This window comes from Manis javanica, chromosome X, assembly GCF_040802235.1.
Source record: "Manis javanica isolate MJ-LG chromosome X, MJ_LKY, whole genome shotgun sequence".
NCBI lineage: Eukaryota > Metazoa > Chordata > Mammalia > Pholidota > Manidae > Manis > Manis javanica.
In genome coordinates, this window is record NC_133174.1 from 58,377,856 (window position 1) to 58,404,620 (window position 26,765).

The following is a 26,765-nucleotide window of genomic DNA, read 5'->3' on the forward strand; positions in this document are numbered from 1 at the left end:
CACATAGAAGCTGATGCAGAGAGAGATAAAAGGATCTCCAGGAATGAATATTAAGAGAACTGTGTGACCAATCCAAAAGGAACAATATCCGCATTATACGGTTACCAGAAGAATAAGAGAGAGAAAAAGGGATAGAAAGTGTCTTTGGAGAAATAATTGCTGAGAACTTCCCCAAACTGGGGGAGGAAATAATTGCTCAGACCACGGAAGTACACAGAACTCCCAACAGAAGGGACCCAAGTAGGACAACACCAAGACACATAATAATTAAAATGGCAAAGATTAAGGAAAAGGACAGAGTTTTAAAGGCAGCTAGAGAGAAAAATAAAGGTCAACTACAAAGGAAAACCTATCAGGCTATCATCAGAATTCTCAACAGAAACCTTACAGGCCAGAAGAGAATGGCATGATATATTTAATACAATGAAACAGAAGGGCCATGAACCAAGAATACTTTATCTACCATTATTATCATTTCAATATGAAAGAGGGATTAAATAATTCCCAGACAAGCAAAAGTTGGGGAATTTGCCTCCCACAAACCACCTCCACAGTGTATTTTAGAGGGACTGCTCTAGATGGGAGCACTCCTAAGGCTAAACAGATGTCACCAGAGAAAATAAAATCACAGCAAAGAAAGAGGACCAAACAAATACTAACTAAAGGCAAAAAATAAAATCAACTACCCACAAAAACAGTTAAAAGAAACACAAAAGAGCACAGAATAAAACAGCCAACATATGAAGAATGGAGGAAGAGGAGGAATAAGAAGGGAGAAGAATAAAGAATCAGCAGACAGTGTTTATAACAGCTCAATAAGAGAGTTAAGTTAGACAATAAGATACTAAAGAAGCTAACCTTGAACCCCTGGTAACCATGAATCTAAAGCCTGCAAAGGCAATAAGTACATATCTTTCAATAATCACCCTAAATGTAAATAGACTGAATGCACCAATCAAAAGACACAGAGTAATACAATGGATAAAAAAGCAAGACCCATCTATATGCTGCTTACAAGAGACTCACCTCAAACCCACAGACATGCACAGATTAAAAGTCAAGGGATGGAAAAAGATATTTCATGAAAACAATAGGGAGAAAAAAGCAGATGTTGCAATACTAGTTTCAGACAAAAGAGACTTCAAAACAAAGAAAGTAACAAGAGATAAAGAAGTACATTACTTACTGATAAAGGGCTCAGTCCAACAAGAGGATATAACAATTATAAATATATATGCACCCAACACAGGAGCACCAGCATATGTGAAACAAACACTAATAGAACTAAAGGAGTAAATAGAACGCAATGCATTCGATTTAGGAGACTTCAACACACCACTCACTCCAAAGGATAGAACCACTGGACAGAGAATAAGTAAGGACACAGAGGCACTGAACAACACACTAGAACAGATGGACCTAATAGATATCTATAGAACTCTACATCCAAAAGCAACACGTACACATTCTTCTCAAGTGCACATGGAACATTCTCTAGAATAGACCACATACTAGGCCACAAAAACACCTCAGTAAATTCAGAAAGATTGAAATTCTACCAACCAACTCTTCAGACCACAAATGTATAAAATTATAAATAAATTGTACAAAGAAAACAAAAAGGCTCATAAACAAATGGAGGCTTAACAATATGCTCCTAAATAATCAATGGATCAATGAACAAATTAGAGATCAAGGAATATATAGAAACAAATGACAACAACACAAAGCCACAACTTCTGTGGGATGCAGTGAAAGCAGTCTTAAGAGGAAAGTAATAGCAATCAAGGCATACTTAAAGAAGGAAAAACAATTCCAAATCAATAGCCTAACATAACAATTATCGAAACTGGAAAAAGAAGAAGAAATGAGGCCTAAAGTCAGCAGAAGGAGGGACACAATAAAGATCAGAGAAGAAATAAACAAAATTGAGAAGATTAAAACAATAGAAAAAATCAATGAAACCAAGAGCTGGTTCTTTGAGAAAATAAACAGAATAGATAAGCCTCTAGCCAAACTTACTAAGAGAAAAAGAGAATCAACACACATCAGCATAATCAGAAACAAGAAAGGAAAAATCACAACAGACTCCACAGAAATACAAAGAATTATTAAAGACTACTATGAAAACCTATATGCTAAGAAGCTGAAAAACCTAGAAGAAATGGACAACTTCCTAGGAAAATACAACCTTCCAAGACTGACCAAGGAAAAAACAGAAAATCTAAACAGACCGATTACCAGCAAGGAATTGAATCAGTAATCGAAAAACTACCCCCCAAAAAAACCACCGGACCAGATGGATTCACCTTTGAATTTTATCAGACATATAGAGAAGACATAATACCCATTCTCTTTAAAGTTTTCCATAAAAAGAAGAGGAGGGAATACTTCCAAACTCATTCTATGAAGCCAGCAACACTCCAATATCAAAAACAGGAAAAGAACCCACTAAAAAAGAAAACTACAGACTAATATCCCCGACGAACATAGATGCAAAAATACACAACAAAATATTAGCAAATCGAATTCAAAAATACATCAAGAGGATCATACACCATGATCAAGTGGTATTCATCCCAGGGATGCAAGCATGGTAGAACATTCGAAAATCAATCAACATCACCCAGCACATCAACAAAAAGAAGGACAAAAAACACATGATCATCTCCATAGATGCTGAAAAAGCATTAGACAAAATTCAACCTCCATTCATGATAAAAACTCTCAACAAAATGAATATAGAGGGCAAGTACCTCAACATGATAAAGGCCATATATGATAAACCCACAGCCAACATCACACTGAACAGCAAGAAGCTGAAAGCTTTTCCCCTGAGTTCGGGAAAAAGACAGGGATGCCCACTCTCCCCACTGTTATTCAGCATAGTACTGGAGGTCCTAGCGATGGCAATTAGACAAACCAAAGAAATTCAAGGAATCCAAATTGGTAAAGAAGAAGTTAAACTGTCACTATTTGCTGATTACATGATATTGTATATAAAAAAAACCTAAAGACTCCACTCCAAAACTACTAGAACTGATATCAGAATATAGCAAAGTTGCAGGATACAAAATTAATACACAAAAATCTGTCTTTCCTATACACTCACAATGAACCAATAGAAAGGGAAATCAGGAAAACAATTCCAATCACAATTTCATCAGAAAGAATAAAATACTTAGGAATAAACCTAACCAATAAAGTGAAAGGCCCATACCCTGAAAACTGTAAGGCACTCTTAAGAGAAATTAAAGAGGACACTAGCGAAAGGAAACTCATCCTATGCTCTTTTCTAGGAAGAATTAATATTGTCAAAATGGCCATCCTGCCCAAAGCAATATACATATTTGATGCAATCCCTATAAAATTACCAACAACATTCTTCAATGAACTGGAACAAATAGTTCAAAAATTCATATGGAAACACCAAAGACCCCGAATAGCCAAAGCAATCCTGAGAAGGAAGAATAAAGTGGGGAGGATCTCACTCCCCAACTTCAAGCTCTACTACAAAGCCACAGTAATCAAGACAATTTGGTACTGGCACAAGAACAGAGCCACAGACCACTGGAACAGATTAGAGACTCCAGACATTAACCCAAACATATATGGTCAATTAATATATGATAAAGGAGCCATGGACATACAATGGGGAAATGACAGTCTCTTCAACAGATGGTGCTGGCAAAACTGGACAGCTACATGTAAGAGAATGAAACGGGATCACTGTCTCACCCCATACACAAAAGTAAATTCAAATGGATCAAAGACCTGAATGTAAGTCATGAAACCATAAAACTCTTAGAAAATAACATAGGCAAAAATCCCTTGGACATAAACATTAGTGACTTCTTCATGAACATATCTCCCCAGGCATGGGAATCAGAAGCAAAAATGAACAAGTGGGACTACATAAAGCTGAAAAGCTTCTGTACAGCAAAGGACACCATCAATAGAATAAAAAGGTATCCTACAGTATGGGAGAATATATTCGTAAATGACAGATTCGATAAAGGCTTGACATGCAAAATATATAAAGAGCTCACGCACCTCAACAAACAGAAAGCAAATAATCCAATTAAAAAATGGGCAGAGGAACTGACAGACAGTTCTCTAAAGAAGAAATACAGATGGCCAACAGACACATGAAAAGATGCTCCACATTGCTAGTTATCAGAGAAATGCAAATTAAAACCACAATGAGATATCACCTCACACCAGTAAGGATGGCTACCATCCAAAAGACAAACAACAACAAATGTTGGCAAGGATGTAGAGAAAGGGGAACCCTCCTACACTGCTGGTGGGAATGTAAATTAGTTCAACCATTGTGGAAAGCAGTATGAAGGCTCCTCAAAATGCTTAAAATAGACTTACCATTTGACCCAGGAATTCTACTTCTAGGAATTTACCCTAAGATTGCAGCAGTCCAGTTTGAAAAAGACAGATGCACCTCTATGCTTATCACAGCACTATTTATAATAGTCAAGAAATGGAAGCAACCTAAGTGTCCATCACTAGACGAATGGATAAAGAAGATGTTGTACATATATACAATGGAGTATTATTCAACCATAAGAAGAAAACAAATCCTACAGTTTGCAACAACATGGATGGAGCTAGAGGGTATTATGCTCAGTGAAATAAGCCAAGCAGAGAGAGACAAATACCAAATGATTTCACTCATATGTGGAGTACAAGAACAAAGAAAAACTGAAGCAACAAAACAGCAGCAGAATCACAGAACCCAAGAATGGGACTAACAGTTACCAAAGGGAAAGGGACTAGGGAGAATGGGAGGGAAGGGAGGGATAAGGGCGGGGAAGAAGAATGGGGATATTACGATTAGCATGTATAACGTTGGGGCGGGGAATGGGGAGGGATATGCAACACAGAGAAGCAAGTAGTGATTCTGCAACATCTTACTATGCTGATGGACAGTGACTGTAATGGCGTTTGTGGGGGGGACTTGGTGAAGGGTAGAGCCTAGTAAACATAATGTTCTTCATGTAATTGTAGATTAATGATAACAAAATGATTTTAAAAAACCGGCAGAACTGTAAGGCGAAATACAAAAAAAAACAAAAAGCTATGTTAAGCACACTAGGGCTCTGTGAATCTACATTTAGGGTGTCATATCTCTGAGTTCTTTAATTCCAAAAGTAAGATGTATTAAATAAGATTGTGTTGTGTACTTAGTATCATTATTACTGTGGAACAACTCTCAACTTACATACTCCTCCAGAGGACTTTTATGAAGTAAATATGGCATCTTTGAGAAAGATTGTAGCTATTTTCATAATAGCAAAAGTGTCAAATAATCAGAAATACGTAACAAAATGGATGAATCTCAAAACTGTTATGTTAAGCAAAAGAAGGCAGACATAAAAATTAGGCTATTAAATGTGGTATGTCAGGAGCAATGCAGGTGAACAATTATTGCTATAAAAACTGCAACTTCCGCATCCTGTAAACAAAGAGATGTGCTGGCAAGAAGCCATGTAACAAGTATTTAATCTCAGTTCTCTTGGTCCTTGTTTTTTACCGGGGCTTGCATCTTAGTAAATACCAAAAAGAGGATGCAAGTTTTGAAAAATATTCATGTTATTAATATCTTTACCTTTTAAAAATTTAGTGGTTTTTAACATTAACAGCAACAGGCTCACCTCATGCCTCTTTTCAGACACTACTGCAAACAAGAGTAACCAATTACCTGATCTTCAACACCATATATTATTTCTACCTGTTTTTGAAAATTATATTTATGCAACCACACAGTATGCACTATTTTCTATCTTGTGTTGTTTATTCAACATTATATGTGAGAACACCCATACTGTTGTACATGATTCCTTCTATACAGAGTTCAAGAAACGGTGAAAATAATCTATAGCAATAGAAGTCAGAATAATGGTTTTATCTTGAGGAGTAGCAATGGCTATTAACTGGAAAGGGGCCAAGGGAACTTTTGAGGGTGATGGAAATTTCTGTATCTTGGTATGTGTGGTAGTTACAAGACTATATAGATATATTAAAATTCATCAGGCTGTACGCTTAAAATTTGTGTAAGTTAGTATATATAAATTATACCTCAATGAAGTACTGCTAGCATGAAAGAAAACCATCATAAGCTACTTCATAATCTTACCTCTTCATACTTCACAATATATTACATTTTAATCACACTTAAATCCTGTCATCCATCCTCAAATCATCCATGCTTAAATCAATTCCTCCTCCAAATATCTTCTCATCTTGATCTCTTGCCTGGTATCTCCTTATCCCTCCCTTTTAAATGCATGGACCCCATCTACTTTTCAAGATCTTTCCTACCAAAGGCTTCTTCAACTATTCTAGTCAACTTTGATACTCCCCTTTTCTGCATGCCCTTCTACATATTTCAGGTCAGTACTACACAGTTTATCACTTATTTTTCCCAAATTGCCTCATTTGTACTAGTGTTTTAAATCTATTTTTGAAATTTTAGTTTAAGCACAAAGTACATACAAAAAAGTTCATGATCCCAAGAGTATAGCTTTGAATTTTCACAAAGTGAATACATGAATGTTAACACAGAAATCAAAACACAGAACATTAACAGCAATAGGCTCACCTCATGCCTCTTTTCAGACACTACTGCAAACAACAGCAACCAATTACCTGACTTTCAATACCATATATTATTTCTACCTGTTTTTGAAAGTTATATTTATGCAATCACACAGTATGCACTATTTTGTATCTTGTTTTGTTTATTCAACATTATATGTGAGAACATCCATACTGTTGCAATTATTTAATTTATTCTCATTGTTATATAATCTATTATGTGATACTATCACAATGTTTTTTTATTTTTAATTTGATAAACAACACATAACATATAATTGACCATCTTAATCATTTTCAAGTGTATGGTTCAGTAGTATTAAGTATATTCATATTGTGCAAGTCTTTTAACGTTGCAAAATTGAGACTCTATACCCATTAAACAATAGCTTCCCAAGTTCCCCTCCCTCTAAACCCCTGCAGCCACATTCGACTTTGTGTCTCTATGAATTTGACTGCTCAAGATACCTCATTTAAGTGGAATCATACAGTATTTATCTTTTTGTGAATGGCTTAGTTTATTGTACAATGTCCTCAAGGTTCATCTGTGTTGTAGCATGCGTTGGAATTTCATTTCTTTTCAAAGTTAAATAACATTCCATTGTACTCATTTGTATTAGTTTTATCATTCAAACATAAGCTTCTTAAGGGTAGAGGTCACATTTTACACTTCTCTTTTATTCCCCATCTATCACGTTGCTAGATATATATAAGTATTCAGTTACATTTTGATTGATATACTGTAATAGAAGCAAAAATGGATATGCAAAAAAGTTTCAATTTTGCTATGGTGTGTATTAAATTAGTTCTACATCAGATTTACATAATCACATTTTGCTTGATTAAATATTAAAATTAACTTTCATATCAAGCATGCTGTATCTGAGTAGTTAGGGAAAAACCTAGAACTTTTTAATGCAGTAATGAAAGCTAAAATTTATATAGCCAAACACTTCTAAGCACTTTACATGTATTAACTCACAGGTAGGTAAATTCTACAGGAACAAATGCATTGAGACATTAAATGATGTGCTCAATGGGCAATCTATTAACAAATGGGGGTGATAGACTCATGTTATAACAATAACATAAGCTGTATTTCTTCAATTTACTTCTGTAATATTTAACATAATCCTTACCAGCATTTCTGGCACAACAGAATTCTTATCCATCTTCCCAATATCATAACTCTGGCTATCATTAAAAAAGAAAAGAATACATATATATATACATATTAATTTCAAATTATATATTTTTTCAAGATTATATATTATTAAGAAGACATTGTATAACTATATTCAAACATTTCTATTTTTCACTACAACAGATCATTAGCCAGTTAACATTATGAAAACCAACTGTATAAAGCAGTATTTTCTAACTGCAGATAACCGCAATTTCCGCAGGATATATATATCCAGTAAATCAACACTGTAATTATATTACTGGTCTTTTCTCTTTGGCTATATATATATATATACCATATTAAACTTGTTTACATGTATATACAAGCTCTTAATGGGCATATTTTAAAGTCTAAGAATTATAAATATATTTTGAAAATAAAACAAATACAGGAGCTTTCATGGAGACAAATGCTTTAGCAATAATTATTAAGCTTCACAACATTCTTGTGAGGCAGCATTAGTTCCACTTTGCAGCTGAATGAACCAATTTAGCAGTTATGTGATTTCTAGTATTTCCTAGATTGGTATTGAAAATGAGAATGAGCGGTTGGAGGGTAGAAAAATTTGACATTTGAAATCTAAACTTCTTAGATTTCTCTTCTAATCAGAATTCTCTGATTTAATTACCAAACCATATTATCTAGCGGACATTCTGATAATCACAAATAACATATTAATACAAGCCTTGGGGTTTCAAAATCTGAAACTTAAAAAGCAAAGCAAAGATCACTCACCATAAAATTCGTATTCCAAGAGAGGTTGTCAATAAAATGTCGGTGAACTGAACTAAACTAAAGACATTACTTTTAAATATTCTTTTTTATAAAAACTCTAAAAGACTAGGAACTACCAAACAGAGTTTTCAGCATCCTAACAAAGAAATAATGCTGGCCTAGTCATTGTAAGCCCTATCTCATAGAAGTCTCCATTGTTACATTAAACTTTCTACTTCTAGTTTTTAAAATGACCATTGAGGATGGAACTACCATAATGGGGGTATAAGGAGCTATTGGATCCTCTCTCCCATGAAACAAGCATTTGCCTAGAAAAATCATTAAAACAACCATTTAAGATCTCTAGAAATTGTCCTAAGGACATATAGCAAATGGAAAAACATTTATTTTAAAAAGTCAACAAAATCTTAATAAAAACAGTGAGCGTCTATAGCATCTGAGCCACAACCTGCTCCTCCTCTCCACACCACCTCCATGAGATGAAAGTAATCCAGATGGGTGCTATCAAGAAGGTGGAAATTCCCTCTCCCTTCAGCTCCTAGGCTATGGTTTCGACTTGTGATGGGCAGGTGATCAGCCTCTCTTATCTTCCCCAGGTCTGTATTGTGAAATTACTATTCTAGGCAGGGGCAATGAGAGGACTGGCTCTTCCGTTCCCCACTCAGTTCTCACTCTTAAGATAAGGGCTCTACCACAGGTGTTACAGGTCAAGACTACTGGGACCCTGAGCACCTTCACTCAGCCTGGCTCATTGAGCAATGGTTCCATGCCACAAGGGCATGCCAAGATCAGGAGCTACTATCTCCCCATGTGAGTAAAATTGCAGTATTTCCAGAATCTCTTGCCTGGCCTTAGTGCATCTCAATATCAGTAGGTGTTTCCAAGAGGTGGAGAGTAGTCCATCTCCATATTAATAGGTGATTACATGGGGAAGCGAGGGAATATCTGGATCAGTGCATATCCAGACCAGAAAGGTTGGGTGGGGTCCCTTTTGGTAGCGGGGTCACAAGAGACATGGGTGAGCAGAAGTGGACAACTGTTTGAAGAAATAAATGGGTTTCTCTCACTTTATTCCTCTCTTTGACTGATTTCAGTTTCAAAGGTATTTTGTCCTGGGCTGGGAAAATATTTTCCCCCCAGAGTTATGCCCCAACATACACACTTAGACCAGGGGTGTCACTTCAAGGAGAAGCATGCTATCCTCCTGCAACAAACACTAGTAGTGTGGTACAAAGGTTCTGCCCAGGGGTAAAAGCAAGCAATAAAGAAGAAGAGCTCAGCATTTATGCTTGAGGGGACTGACTTTATTTAGAAAAGAGCAAGGAGAAGTTCCTGCCTAAGAGCATTATCAAAAACAATAAAGATCTTAGTGGTAAGCAGTCAAGAATGGCTGGTAGCTCCATGGTAATAGTAGCAACAAGTGAAGTAGCATACCTGCCAGAAGTTTAACAGAGACAACCAGAGGGAAAAAAATGGCCAAGAAGAACAATCCTGAGGTCACACTCATCCCTGCAGATATAGAAGGCTATATGCACATGTGCTAGGCTGCATCCACTCAGAAGTGTGGGGGCAGACTAGGAAGAATTCCTCAGGGCAAACACAGATCCATCAACAAAGAGCCTTGAGCCTCAGTGGCTCAAGGCACTTAAACTGAAGCTCTGACCAAACACTGACTGAAAATTAAGCTACTCTAGTCTAAGGGTGATGGTAAGAAAGCCAAGCTTAAAAAGTCAAATTACACTTCTGGTTTGGGGTTCCACATGTAAGGAACTTGGAAGTCACTACTCTATACTAATAAGTAAAATGTAAAATAAACAACTTTTTTGGCTCCATAACAGAAGGGAGGACACAGGGAAAACCACTGGCCCCATGACTGGAGAAACAGACAGGCAAATAAAAGGAGTTGCAGCTTACCAAAGGAGAGACTCATGAACAGAAACTGCAAAGGGAACCAACCCGTGCTAGGTCATGAAATTGTGAATTGTAATTGACAGATTGTTGGAAGCTCAGTATGGACAAGTCTATGAGTTAAAAATTTCAGAGGAACACACTTGGGGGATCGGAGGAACCAACAGTATTGTTAAATTTACCTCCAAGAACTTGACCAAGTTCCCAAAGTAAATAAATATCAGAGAAAAATCCCATAAGGCTTTGGCAGGTGGAGGTGAAAAGGAAAGATTTTTTTAAATTTATGTATTTATTTATTTAAGGTCTCATTGATATACAATCTTATGCTCAGGTTTCACATGAGAACACTGTGGTTACTACATACCCCCTATTATCAAGTCTCCACCACTTACCCCTTTATAGTCACTGTCCATCAGCATAGTAAGATGCTATAGAGTCACTACTTGTCTTCTCTGTGCTATATTGCCTTCCCCATGACCTACCTATATTGTGATTTCCAATTAATCTCCTTCTCCCTTCCTTCGCCCCCACCCTCCCCAGTCCCTTTCCCTTTGGTAACTGTTAGTCCATTCTTAGATTCTGTGAGTCTGCTGCTGTTTTGAAAAGGAATCATTTTTATACCCCAGAACAATCTGTTCTTAAGAACGGCCTTCAGGGAAACCAGTTAATTAGAGCCTAACCTCCTTAGGGTATTATCAGAGCCTAACTGACCTGTGGATGAGAAATACTCCACACCAGCCTACTCTAGTCATTCGGTATTACCTAAGGGGAGAAAAAAACTGAAGTTTTTCTTCTGAAGTTTACCATTCAGAGGCATAACCTTATCAAAAGATTGAGAAATAATCATAAGACTATAGAAATCTTTCCCTCCCCCTGTATCTAACCACATTAGTAAAAGCATATTCCTTTTTTTAAATTGAAGTATAGTTGATAAACAATCTTATATTAATTTCAAGTATATAACACATTGGTTCAACACTTACCCATATTATTAAATCTCCCCCCACTACTACAGCTACTATCTGTCAACATAGGAAAATGTTATAAAACTATTGGCTATATTCTCTATGCTGTAGTATACTATCCCCATGACCAACCTACTTTATGATTGAGAATTTTTGTGGCCTTTATCCCCCTCAAGATTCCTTCCCACCCACCCCAAACTCTCTCCCATGGAAACCATCAGTCAATTCTCAGTGTCTATGAGTCTACTTCAGTTTTCTTAATTTTGTTTTGCTTTGTACTTACATTCCACAAATAAATGAAAACACATGGTATTTGTCTTTCTCTGCCTAGCTTGTTTCATTAAGCATACACCCTCCAGCTCGATTCACGTTGTTGCAAATGGCAGGATTTATTTTTTTTAAGGGCTGAATGATATTCATCTATTGATGGATACTTAGGTTGCTTCCATATCTTGGCTATTGCAAATAATGCAGCAATACACATAGGGGTGCGTATGTCTTTTCGAATCAGGAATTTTGTTTTCTTCAAGTAAATTCCTAGAAGCAAAGTTACTGGGTCAAATGGTATTTTTATTTTTAGTTTTTTGAGGAACCTCCATACTGCTTTCCACAGTGGTTGTACCAATTTACATTCCCACCAACACTGTGGGAGTGTTCCCATTTATCCATATCCTCGCTGACACTATTTATTGCCTTTTGGACAGTGGCCATTCTAACTGGTGTGAGGGGATATCTCATGGTGGTTCCGATTTGCATTTACCTGGTGATTAGCGATGTGGAGTATCTTTTCATGTACCTCTTGGACATCTGTATTTCTTCCTTTGAGAAATGTCTGTTCAGGTCCATTGCCCATTTTTTTTAACTGGGTTATATGTTTTTTGGAGTTGAGATATATGAGTTCTTTATATATTTTGGATGTTATCCCCTTATTGGATAAATTGTTTACAAATATATTCTCCCATACTGTAGGTTGCCCTTTTGTTCTGCACATGGTGTCCTTTGCTATACAGAAGATGTTTAGTTTGATGGAGTCTCGCTGGTTCATTTTTATTTTGTTTCTCTTGCACAGGATGTGTCCAGCAAAAAATTGCTCATATTTATCTTCAAGAGATATTGGCTATGTTTTCTTCTAAGAGTTTATGGTTTCTGTGTATTATAATCAGGTCTTTGATCCATTCCAAGTTTACTTTTCTTTATGGAGTTAGGCAGTAATCCAGTTTCATTCTCTTCCATGTAGCTCTCCAGATTCCCCCACACCAGTTATTCAAGAGGCTATCTTTTCCCCATTGTATATTCATGGCTCCTTTATTGTAGACTGACCATGTCTGTGTGGGTTTATATCTGGGCTCTCTATTCCATTCCATTGATCTATGGGGCTGTTCTTGTGCCACTACTAAATTGTATTGATTGCTGTGGCTTTGTAGTAGAGCTTGCAGTTCAGGAGCACAATCCCCCCAACTTTGTTCTTCTTTCTCAGGATTGCTTTGGCTATTCAGGGTCTTTTGTGGTTCCATATGAATTTTAAAACTAATTGTTCAAGTTCATTGAAGAATGCTGTTTGTATTTTGATAGGGATTGCATTGAATCTGTAACTTGCTTTGGGCAGGATGACCATTTTGACAATGTTAATTCTTCCTAACCATGAGCATAGGATAGATTTCCATTTATTGTTGTCTTCTTTAATTTCTCTTATGAGTGTCTTATACTTTTCAGAGCATAGGCCTTTCACTTCCTAGAAGTATTTCATTCTTTTTTTTATTAAGGCATATCATTGATATACAATCTTATGAAGGTTTCATATGAGCAACATAGGGTTACTATATTTCCCCCATTATCAAGTTCCCACCACATACCACATTACAGTAACTATCCATCAGCACAGTAAGATGCTATAGACTCACTACTTGTCTTCTCTGTGCTATACTGGCCTTCCCCATGCCCCACGCTATATTATGTGTGATAATCATAATACCCTTAATTCCCTTCTCCCTCCATTCCCATCCACTCTCCCCAACCCGTTTCCCTTTGGTAACTGCTGGTCCATTCTCAGGTTCTGTGACTCTGCTGCTGTTTTGTTCCTTCCATTTTTGCTTTGTTTTAATATTCCACAAATGAGTGAAATCATTTGGTACTTGGATTTTTCTGCCTGGGTTATTTCACTGAGCATAATACCCTCTAGCTCCATTCATGTTGTTGCAAATGGTAGGATCTGTTTTCTTCTTATGGCTGAATAATATTCCATTGTGTATATGTACCATATCTTCTTTATCCATTTGTATACTGATGGACATTTAGGTTGCTTCCACATTTTGGCTAGTGTAAACAGTGCTGCAATAAATATAGGGGTGCATATGTCTTTTTAAATCAGGGATCCTGTTTTTTTTGGGTAAATTCCTAGGAGTGGAATTCCTAGGTCAAACGTATTTCTCTTTTCAGTTTTTTGAGGAACCTTCATATTGCTTTCCACAAAGTTGAACTAATTTACATTCCCACCAACAGTGTAAGAAAGATTCCCCTTTCTCCACATCCTCACCAGTGTTTGTTGTTCCAAGGCTTTTTGATGTTGGCCTTCCAAACTGGTGTGAGGTGATATTGTGGTTTTAATTTGCATTTCCCTGATAATTAGTGATGTGGAGCATCTTTTCATGTGCCTCTTGGCCATCTAAACTTCTTCATTGGAGAAGTGTCTGTTCATACCGTCCATCCATTTTGTAATCGGGTTATTTGCTTTTTGGGTCTTGAGGCATGTGAGTTCTTTATATATTTTGGATGTTAAGCCCTTGTCAGATTTGTCATTTATGAGTATATTCTCCTATACTGTAGGGTGCCTTTTTGTTCTACTGATGGTGTCCTTTTGTGTAAAGAACTTTTTAGCTTGATGTAGTCCCATTTGTTCATTTTTGCTTTTGTTTCTCTTGCCAGAAGAGATGTGTTCAGGAAAAAGTTGCTCAAAACAAGAGAGTTTTGCCTATGTTTTCTTCTAGGAGTTTTATGGTTGGTTTTATGACTCATATTCATGTCTTTAATCCATTTTTAGTTTACCTTTGTGTATGGAGTTAGACAGTAATCCAGTTTCATTCATCTACACATATAGCTGTCCAGTTTTGCCAACACCAGCTGTTGAAGAGGCTGTCATTTCTCGATTGTATATCCACGGCACCTTTATCATATATTAATTGGCATATATATATAATATGCCAAAAATATATGTGGGGGTTTATATCTGGACTCTCTATTTGGTTCCATTGATCTATGGGTCTGTTCTTGTGCCAGTACCAAATTGTCTTGATTACTGTGGCTTTGAAGTAGAGCTTGATTAGTAGAGCTTGAAGTCAGAGAACGTAATACCCCCAGCTTTATTCTTCCTTCTATGGATTGTTTTGGTTATTCAGGATCTTTTGTGATTCCATATGAATTAGAACTATTTGTTCTAGTTCACTGAAGAATGCTGTAAATATTTTGATAGGGTTTGCATTGAATCTGTAGATTGCTTTAGGCAGGATGGCCATTTTGACAATCTTTATTCTTCTTATCTGAGCACAGGCTGTACTTCCATTTATTGGTGTCTTTAATTTTATTGAGTATCTTGTAGTTTTTAGGTATAGGTCTTCCACTTCCTTGGTTAGGTTTAGTCCTAGGTATTTTATTCTTTTTGATGCAACTGTAAATGCACTTGTTTCCGTGATTTCTCTTTCTGCTAGTTTATTGTTAGTGTACAGGAATTCAACAGATTTCTGCATATTTATTTTGTATCCTGCAAGTTTGCTGAATTCAATTATTAGTTTTAGTAGTTTTTTGTGAAATCTTCGGTTTTTCTATGTATAATGTCATGTTGTCTGCAAACAGTGACAGTTTAATATCTTCCTTACCAATTTGGAGGCCTTTTATCTCTTTGTGTTGTTTGATTGCCACACAAGGACATCCAGTACTATGCTGTATAAGAGTGGTAAGAGTGGATATCTTTGTCTTATTCCTTATCTTAGAGGAAAAGCTTTCAGCTCTTCTCCATTGAAGATTGTTTTAGCCATTGGTTTGTCACATATGGCCAATATTATGTTGAGGTATGTACCCTCTATACCCATTTCTTTGAGAGTTTTTTTATCATGAATGGATGTTGAATTTTTTGAAATGCTTTCTCAGCATCTATTTAGATGATGAGGTGGTTTTTAATCTTTATTTTTGTTAATGTAAATGATATTGATTTATGAATATTATACCATCTATGGATCCCTGGAGTAACACCCACTTGTTCTTGACAGACAATCCTCTTGATGTATTCTTTAATTCGGTTTGCTAATACTTTGTTGAGGATTTTTGCATCTATGTTCATCAGGGATACTGGTCTGTAATTTTCTTTTTTTGTAGTGTCTTTGCCTGGTTTCGGTATTAGAGTGATGCTGGCCTCACAGAATGAGTTTGGAAGTATTCTCTCCAATTCTATATTTTGGAATACTTTAAGAAGGATGGGTATTAACTCTTCTTTGAATATTTGGTAGAATGCAGCTACAAAGGCATCACGTCCTGGACTTCTGTTTTCTGGGAGTTTTTTAATTACCAATTCAATGACTGCTGGTGACTGGTATGTTGAGATTTTCTGTTTCTTCCTGTGTTAATCTTGTTAAGTTGCATTTTTCTAAAAAGTTGTTCATTTCTTCTAGGTTATCCAATTTACTGGCATATAGCTTTTCATAGTATTCTCCAATAATTCCTTGTATTTCTGTCATATCCATTGTGACCGTTCCTTCTTCATTCTTATGTTGCTTACTTTTTGACTCCCTTTTTTTTTTATAAGGCTGGCTAGGTTTCATCTATTTTGTTTATTTTCTCAAAGAGCCAGCTCTTCATTTCATTAATTTTTTCTATTTCTTTATTCTTCTCTATATTTTTATTTCTACTCTATTTATTATTTCCCTCCTACTAACTTTGGGTTCATTTGTTCTTTTTCTAATTTCTTTAATTGTGAGTTTAGACTTTTGATTTGAGATTATTCTTGTTTCTTGAGCTAGGCCTGTATTGCTATGTACTTTCCCAAAGGAAATGAAAACTATGTCCACACAAATATCTGCACATGCACATTTATAGCAGCTTATTCATAATTGCCAAAGTTTGGAAGCTGCCAAAATATCCTTCAGTAGATGAATAAATAAAATGTGGTATAACCAAACAATGGAATATTATTGGATCAATGACCAAATTGATACAGATATCAAGCAATACATGGAGACAAACTAAAACAAAAATACAACACTCCAACATTTTTAGGATGCCACAAATGCCATTCTAAGACAGAAGTACAAATCCTCCCATTTGCAACAACATGAATGGAGTTAGATCGTATTGTGCTCAGTAAAATAAGTCAGACAAAGAAAGACTTCACTCATTTGTGGAGTATAAAAACAGAGCAAAACTGAAGGAACAAAATAGTAGCAGACTCACAGACTCTGAGAATGGACTAGTGTTTACCAAAGGGGATGGGGGGGAGAGTGTGTGGTGAGGGAGACAGGGATTAAGGGCCACTATAATTCGCAATCACAATGTAGGTAAGTCACAGGGAAGGCAGTACACCACAGAGAAGACAAGTAATGACTCCACAGCATCTTACTATGCTGATAGACAGTGACTGCAATAGGTGGAGTGAGGACTTGATAATATTGGTGAATGTTGAAACCACAATGTTGTGTATGTGAAACCTTCATAAAATTGTATTTCAATGATACTTTAATAAAAAAAATTAGAAAAGGAGATGTGGTACATATACACAGTGGAATATTATTCAGCCTGAAATAGAAAGGAAATCTCCCCATTTGCAACAACATGGATGGATCTAGAAGGTATTATGCTCAGTGAAATAAGCCTGGCAGAGAAAGACAAATACCACATGATTTCACTTATTTGTGGGAAAAGGAAAGCAAAACAGAATGCACAAAACAGCATCAAACTAGACACTGAGAAGTAACTAGTGGTTACCAAGGGTTAGGGGTGGGGGTCACAGGGGAAGTGGATAAACAGGCACAATAATTCACAATCACAATATAAGTTGGTCACAGGGACGGCAGTACAGCATGGAGAATATAACCAATGATTCTGTAATATCTTTCTACATTAATAGATAATATTTGCACTAGAGGGAGTGAGGATTTGATAATGTGAGTAACTGTTGAACTACTGTGTTGTACACCTGATATTGTATATCAATGATAGTTCAATAAAAATATAAAAATGAAAAATGAAAATAAAATAATTATGCCAGGAGGAAAAAAATGGTTAAAATGCTTAACTTTATATTATGTATATTTTATTTTACAATAAAAAAATTATTGACTTAAAAAAATTAGTGAATTTCTCATACATTCTACAGCTTGGATGAACCTTGAAAACATTTTGCAAAGTGAAATAACCCAGACACCAAAAGACAACTATTGTATGATTCCATCCACGTGAAATATTTAGAATAGGCAAATTCACAGAGACAGAAAGTAAATTAGAGGTTACCAGGATCTGGGTGGGCCAGGAGGAATGGAGAATTAATGTTTGAGTTATCGAGTTTGTGTTTGGGGTGATGAAAAAATTTTGAAAGTAGTGATGATGTTTTCACAGCAACTGTTTGTATAACTAATGCCACTGAATTGTACACCTAAAATGCTTAAAATGTCAAATTTTATGTTATATATATATCTATATATAACCACAATAAAATGTAAATTCATTAGTTTTCAAAAATATTCACTTATGACTAAAAGATGTAGTAAAGGAAGAGGGAAAACGTACTCATGAGACATATAAATCTTACAATAACATAAACATTAAGTATGAGTGGATAAACAATACAATCAAATGACAGAGATTTTCAGACTGGATTATTTTTTTATTAAGGTATTATTGATATACACTCTTATGAAGGTTTCACATGAAAAAACAATGTGCTTACTATATTCACCCATATTATCGAGTCTTCCCCATAACCCATTGCAGTCACTGTCCATCGGGGTGTAATAAGATGCCACAGATTGACTATTTGCCTTCTCTGTGCTACACTGTCTTCCCCATGACCCTCCCCCACACACACACCATGTGTACTAAACATAATACCTTTCAATCCCCTTCTCCATCCCTCCCCACCTACCATCCCGCACCCCTCCCCTTTGGTAACCATTAGTCCCTTCTTGGAGTCTGTGAGTCTGCTGCTATTTTGTTCCTTCAGTTTTGCTTCATACTTCACAAATAAGGGAAATCATTTGGCACTTGTCTTTCTCTGCCTGGCTTATTTCACCGAGCATAATAACCTCCAACTCCATCCATGTTGTTGCAAATAGTAGGATTTGTTTCTTTCTTATGGCTGAATAATATTCCATTGTGTATATGTAAAACATCTTCTTTACCCATTCATTTACTGATGGACACTTAGGTTGCTTCCATATCTTGGCTATTGTAAATAGTGCTGCGATAAACATAGGGGTGCATATGTCTTTTGAATCTGAGAACTTGCATTCTTTGTGTAAATTCCAATGAGTGGAATTCCTGGGTCAAATGGTATTTCTATTTTTAGTTTTTTGAGGAACCTCCATATTGCTTTCCACAATGGTTGAACTAATTTACATTCCCACCAGCAATGTAGGAAGGTTCCCCTTTCTCCACATCCTCGCCAGCATTTGTTGTTCTTAGTCTCCTCGATGTTGGCCATCCTTACTGGTGTGAGGTGATATCTCATTGTGGTTTTAATTTGCATTTCCCTGATGATTAGTGATGTGGAGCATCTTTTCATGTGCCTGTTGGCCATCTGAATTTCTTCTCTGGAGAACTGTCTGTTCACATCTTCCACCCATTTTTTAATCGGGTTATTTGCTTTGTGGGTGTTGAGGTATGTGAGTTCCTTATATATATATATTTTGGATGTTAACCCCTTGTCGGATATGTCATTTACAAATATATTCTCCTATAGTGTAGGATGCCTTTTTGTTCTGTTGATGGTGTCCTTTGCCATACAGAAGCTTTTTAGTTTGATGTACAGACTGGATTTTAAAATATAACTACATGCTGTCAGCAACAGACACACTTTAGATTCAAAGATACAAAGAAGTTTAAAGTAAAGGCTGGAAAAAGATATACCACATAAACAGCAACCATAAAAGTGCTAGAATGGCTATATTAATATCAAAATACACTTCAAGACAAAAAAATTTTACTAGAGATAAAGAGGGATGATGAAAGACCTAATCCATCAGGAAGATATCACAATTATGAACATATATGGACCTAACAGCAACAAAATACATGAAACAAAAGTTGACAAAACTGAATGGAGAGATACATAATTCAACAATGATAGCTGTCCCTTCATTACCCCACTTTCAATAATGGATAAAACAACTGAGCAGAGCATCAGAAAGGATACAGAACACTTGAACAGCTTTACAAACCTGTCACCTAATAGATGTCTATACCACAGTACACCCAATAGTAGCAGACTACACTTTCTTCTTAAGCAGACAGAATATTCTCCAGAATAGAACATACTCTAATCCTTAAAAAAGCAAAGCAGATTTAACAGGATTGAAGTCTTACAAAGTATGTTTTTTACCTACATGAACTTAAACTGGAAATCAAGAATAAAAAGAAGTTATGTGGAAATTAAACACACTCCTAAATAACTAATGGGTCAAAGAATAAATCACAGGGGAAGTTAGACAATACCTGCAGCTGAATGAAAACGAAAACATAATGTATCAAAACTTACGGGATGGGACTAAAGCAATGGTTAGGGAAAATTTTATAGCTATAAACAACAAGATTAAAAAAGAAGAAAGATCTCAACCTTCCACCTTAGGAAAATGAAAAAGAGAAAACTAAACCTAAAGCAAGCAGAAGGAAAAAGTCATAAAGATTAGAGTGGAAATAAATGAAATGGGCAATTGAAAAACAATAGAGAAAATCAAGAAAACCAAAAGTTGGTGCTTTGAAAAGATTCAACAAATTGACAAAGCTTTAGCTAGACTGACCAAGAAAAGAAGAAATAAGACTCAAATTACTAAAATCAGGAATCAAGGAGGAACATCACTAATGACATTTAGAGGTAGACGATTCCTAAAAGACTGGAGACCTAGTGCCTTAGCTTGTGCTCTTGTATAAATCTCTTAATCTCTCTAAATTTCCATTTCCTTATCTGTACAAGATGAATTTGATCTGTGTCAGTCATTCCTAAACTGTAAGTGGGAAAATCATTTTTTCAAACAAAATTTTACAAGGATATACTACAATTGGAAATTGATTAAAGCCTAACTTCTCTGAAGCAAGATAGAGAATTATGGGCAAGTATCCTCTTGCTCTTTAGGAGATTCTGAAACTCTTCTGGAAGAAACCAAGGGCATTACAGAACAGTTTCTAAATTATTAAACTAGATAACTGTAAGGGTTCTTAAGCTCTAAAGTGCTACCTTCAATAAATTATCTTATTAACATTGCAATTACACAATTCATTATATTTCTGCAAGATGGTGCTAATACATTAAATTTTCCATTAAAACAGATCATTATGATTATTTTATACTTAATAATTTTACCATAGTCTATGATTATATGAAACCCTTAACTTTTCAAAGTACTACTATTTTACTTGTTATAGTCATTACATGCCTGTGACACAGATAATATTGGACACATTTTTCAGATGAGGCCATCATAGCACATAGAAGCTAGGTGGGCAAACCAAGGTCACAAGAGTTGACTAGGAAAAGATTTTCTACTGCTAATTCTGTGATCTTTACTTACATCACATTGTCTGACTATAGATAATATTGTCAAATTCTTGAGGTCTCAGTCCCAGAAGAGAAGGGAAAATAAAAGAATGAACATTAAGTAGCACTAAAACCAATACAAACTTCCCTTGGGCTCATATATTAAACCATTAATATTTGTGCATATAAATACATCTGTATTTCCTTCATTACTTCCTTTACTTCTTATTAGAAGACCTCTGGTAATATATATTCCTATATAACCAGAGGCAAAACACTGATAAATAAAAATATCTCATAAGTACTGTCATAAACATAATAGCTATTTGGAAACTCAGCCTGGAGATTCTGGGTTCACTAATTTTAAGCTCTATGAATTTAAAAAACAGTGTACTTTTTGCTGAATTCTTCTCTTTTGATTCCATGATACAAAAAGTTTTGCAGAAGCAGGAATGAGGCAAACTTCTCTTCCGACTTGAGGATTCTACATTCAGAGTAAAAACTATTCCTAACTATAGGAAGAAACTCACATTTTCTATCATCTAAGACTCATTTTAGATTAGTTTGAGAAATTGAAAATGGCGTTAGAAAAGGAACTCAAAAATTACTCCTCTTCTAACATACTGCCTACCCAATTATTTTTTCATATCCGAAAAATCCAGCAACACTATGTTTAGGTTGTATGGTTTGTTTTGGTTTTTTTTTTTTAAGAAAACATAAACTGTAACAATGGTCTCAGAAGGATGCTGAAGACATCACACTTTGGACCCTGAGGGTACAAAGGCAGGATAGAGCACTCACACCAGGGGTTGAGAAAAACTCTCATTTCTGTTAACCAAAAAAGGACTTCCATCTTCAGGAATTTAAAGGCTCTCAGTCTCTGACTTGTAGATCAAAGAAGTAGGGTCATTTTAACTTCACTTATTAAGATCAATGTTAGATTATTTTTTTACAGAACACCTTCAGGATTTTATCCAATTCTCCAAGATTTTTCCCAATTTGGATGTCATCTGCCATTTTCCCAATCTATCTCACTGTCTCATATAACAAGAGATCAACAGATAGGAATTTTCCTATGTATAGACTTTGGTTTGTTTTGATTCCACTAATCTTCTTTATTTACAGTCCATTTTGAAAATCTCAACTCCTTAAATCTTCCAAATGCATTTCAATCATTTTCATATTTTACTTGTCATGTACTATATTAAAAGAACCTTCAAAAACTGTTTTTGATTTAAAAAATTAAAAAGAACATAAAGTGTTAATACTGAGCATTTATGAGTGTGCTATTATAAGGGACATTTACTTTCCATATTATATATTTCTGTATCATTTAAATTTTTTAATTAGCACATACAACCTCTTTAACCAGCAAAGAAGTTTTAAACATTATTTTTACTATATCCATAGGTATCACCCTTTTATTTTCACTGTTCCCCCCTAAATTTAATTTGCCATGATTAGGAAAAAAATGAGCCTCCCAAGCGTTTACCAGTCAGTAGCCCCAAGAAACACAGTTAAGTGAAATAGAAAGAACTACTGGAAATAAAGGAAAAATCATCCATGATTATGAATATGACTAAAGTTTTGGGATAAGGGCATTTTACTCCCAGGGGGAAAATATCTGCAAAATCTTTGTAGTTAATCAATGTAATCCAATGTCTTTTGAATTGTACTTCTTTGTATTTCTTTGGTTTACCGTGATTCTTGTAGAATACTAGTTACAGTGTAATTGCTGTGCAATTTTGTAGAAATCCAAGCACAGCATAAAATATGTTCAAATCATTATATAAGACTTTAAAAGATAAACACTAAATTTAAATTCCACAAGGGCAACTGAAAGGATCTTTAAAAATACCCTATGTTGTAGAAGAAAGAATGTTCTGGGGGGGGCGGCGAAGCCAAGATGGTGGTGTGAGTAGGACAGTGGGAATCTCCTCCCAAAAACATATATATTTTTGAAAACATAACAAATACAACTATCCCTAAAAGAGAGACCAGAAGACACAGGACAACAGCCAGACTACATCCATACCTGCGAGAACCCAGCACCTGGTGAAAGGGGTAAGATACAAGCCGCAGCCCGGCGGGACCCGAGGCCCATCACCCCAGCTCCCGGTGGGAGGAGAGGAGTCAGAGCAGGGAGGGAGAGGGAGCCCAAGACTACTAAACACCCAGCCCTAGCCATCTGCACCAGAGCACAGACACACAGTGCATGCATGGGGTGCTGGAAACTAGGGAAGCAGGACAGTAAGACCTGTGAGCGGATCCCGAAGACGGCACCACTGTGACAAAGAAAAGCAAGTGTTTTTTGAAAGTCTTAAAGGGATAGGGACCACACAGCTGGATGGAAGCATCCCGGGTCACAGTCCAGCAGCTGGAAATTCCAGGGAACTCCGGGCAAACTAAACCCCTGGGCAACTGCTCTGAGACCCCTCACGGAGGTAAACAGCCAAACAGCACACAGTCCATTACCCCTCCGGGACCCCGCCATGGCAGAGCAGCAGCCTGAGGCTAGCCACGCCCACAGCAAGGGAGCTTCCTCCATACCGGCCGGGCAAGATAGAGACCCAGTCTACACACAATTGCCCAACACAAGCCACTAGGGGTCACAGTTGTCCCAGTAAAGAAAGGCAAGGAGCAAGAGAAAAAACCTTGGCTCTCCCAGCTGACAGATGAGTCAGGACCATACCACTGCACCTATCGACATGAAAAGATAAAAATATTTGATCCAGACAAGACTAACCCAGACATCTTCGACATTTTCTACATCTTCCCGAGAAGGAACCTGATGAGATAGATTTAACCAATCTTCCTGAAAAAGAATTCAAAATAAAAGTACTAACCATGCTGATGGACTTGCAGAGAAATATGCAAGAACTAAGGAGGGAGAACACAGAAATAAAACAATCTCTGGAAGGACGTCAAAGCAGAATGGACGAGATGCAAGAGACCATTAATGGACTAGAAAACTGAGAACAGGAACGCAGAGAAGCTGATGCAGAGAGAGATAAAAGGATCTCCAGAATGAAAGAATATTAAGAGAACTGTGTGACCAATCGAAACAGAACAATATCCACATTATAGGGGTACCAGAAGAAGAAGAGAGAGAGAAAAGAGATAGAAAGTGTCTGAAGAAATAATTGCTGAAAACTTCCCCAAACTAGGGGAGGAAATGGCCTCTCAGACCACAGAGGTACACAGAACTCCCATGACAAGGGATACAAGGACAGCAACACCAAGACACATAATAATGAAAATGTCAAAGATCAAAGACAAGGACAGAGTATTAAAGGCAGCCAGAGAGAAAAGAAAAGGTCACTTACAAAGGAAAACACATTAGGCTTTCATCAGACTTCTCAACAGAAACCCTACAGGACAGAAGAGAATGGCATGACATACTTAATGCAATGAAACAGAAGACCCTCGAACCAAGAATACTGTATCCAGCACGATTATCATTTTAACATGAAGGGGGGATTAAACAATTCCCAGACAAGCAAAAGTTAAGGGAATTTGCCTCCCACAAACCACCTCTACAGGGCATCTTACAGGGACTGCTCTAGAAGGGAGTACTCCTAAAAAGAGCACAGAACAAAACACCCAACATATGAAGAAGAGAGGAGGAGGAATAAGAAGGGAGAGAAATAAAGAATCATCAGACCTTGTTTATAATACCTCAATAAGTGAGTTAAGTTAGACACTAAGAGTGTAAAGAAGCTAACCTTGAACCTTTGGTAACCACAAACTTAAAGTCTGCAATGGCAATAAGTACATACCTTTCAATAATCACCCTAAATGTAAATGGACTGAATGCACCAATCAAAAGACACAGAGTAATAGAATGGAAAAAAAAGCAAGAGTGATCCATATGCTGCTTACAAGAGACTCACCTCGAACCCAAAGACATGCACAGACTTAAAGTCAAGGGATGGAAAAAGATATTTCATGAAAACAACAGAGAGAAAAAAGCAGGTGTTGCAAAACTAGTATCAGACAAAATAGACTTCAAAATAAAGAAAGTAACAAACGATAAAGAAGGACATTAGAGAATGATAAAGGGCTCAGTCCAACAAGATGATATAACAATTATAAACATACATGCACCCAATACAGGAGCACCAACATATGTGAAACAAATACTAACAAAATTAAAGAAGGCTATAGAATCCAATGCATTCATTTGGGGACACTTCAACATACCACTCACTCCGAAGGACACATCCACCAGACAGAAAATACGTAAGGACACAGAGGCACTGAACAACACACTAGAACAGATAGACCTAATAGATATCTACACAACTCTACATCCAAAAGCAACAGGATACACATTCTTCTCAAGTGCACATGGAACATTCTCCAGAATAGACCACATACTAGGCCACAAAAAGAGCCTCAGAAAAATTGAAATCCTACCAACCAACTTTTCAGACCACAAAGACATAAAACTAGAAATAAATTGTACAAAGAAAGCAAAAAGGCTCACAAACACATGGAGGCTTAACAACATGCTCCTAAATAATCAATGGATCAATGACCAAATTAAAATGGAGATCCAACAATATATGGAAACAAATGACAATGACAATACAAAGCCCCAACTTCTGTGGGACGCAGCAAAAGCAGTCTTCAGAGAAAAGTATATAGCAATCCAGGCATATTTAAAGAAGGAAGAACAATCCCAAATGAATACTCTAATGACAAAATTACCGAGATAAGAAAAAGAAGAACAAATGAGGCCTAAGGTCAGCAGAGGAACATAATAAAGATCAGAGAAGAAATAAACAAAATTGAGAAGAATAAAACAATAGAAAAAATCAATGAAACCAAGAGCTGGTTCCTTGAGAAAATAAACAAAATAGATAAGCCTCTAGCCAAACTTATTAAGAAAAAAAGAGAGTCAACACACATCAACAGAATCAGAAACGAGAAAGGAAAAATCACGACGGACCCCACAGAAATACAAAGAATTATTAGAGAATACTATGAAAACCTATATGCTAAGAAGCTGGAAACCCTAGGAGAAAAGGACAACTTCTTAGAAAAATACAACCTTCCAAGACTGACCTAGAAAGAAACAGAAAATCTAAACACATCAATTACCAGCAACAAAATTGAAGCAGTAATCAAAAAACTACCCAAGAACAAAACCCCCGGGCCAGATGGATCTACCTTGGAATTCTATCAGACATACACAGAAGACATAATACACATTCTCCTTAAAGTTTTCCAAGAAATAGAAGAGGAGGGAATACTCCCAAACTCATTCTATGAAGCCAACATCACCCTAATACCAAAATCAGGCAAAGACCCCAACAAAAAGAAAACTACAGACCAATATCCCTGATGAACATAGATGCAAAAATACTCAACATAATATTAGCAAACCGAATTCAAAAATACATCAAAAGGATCATACACCATGACCAAGTGGGATTCATCCCAGGGATGCAAGGATGGTACAACATTCAAAAATCCATCAACATCATCCACCACATCAACAAAAAGAAAGACAAAAACCACATGATCATCTTCATAGATGCTGAAAAAGCATTCGACAAAATTCAACATCCATTCATGATAAAAACTCTCAACAAAATGGGTATACAGGGCAAGTACCTCAACA

The 26,765-nt window shown here is 36.3% G+C and overlaps 1 protein-coding gene across 1 annotated transcript in view; it reads right to left on the bottom strand.

The window, feature by feature from the left end:
* TEX11 (testis expressed 11) overlaps positions 1 to 26,765 on the bottom strand; it is a 391,628-nt gene that overhangs the window by 266,434 nt on the left and 98,429 nt on the right. Inside the window, exon 10 of the mRNA XM_073227602.1 lies at positions 7,752 to 7,806. Coding sequence (XP_073083703.1) covers positions 7,752 to 7,806 — 55 coding nt within the window. The remainder of the gene's footprint in view (positions 1 to 7,751; positions 7,807 to 26,765) is intronic.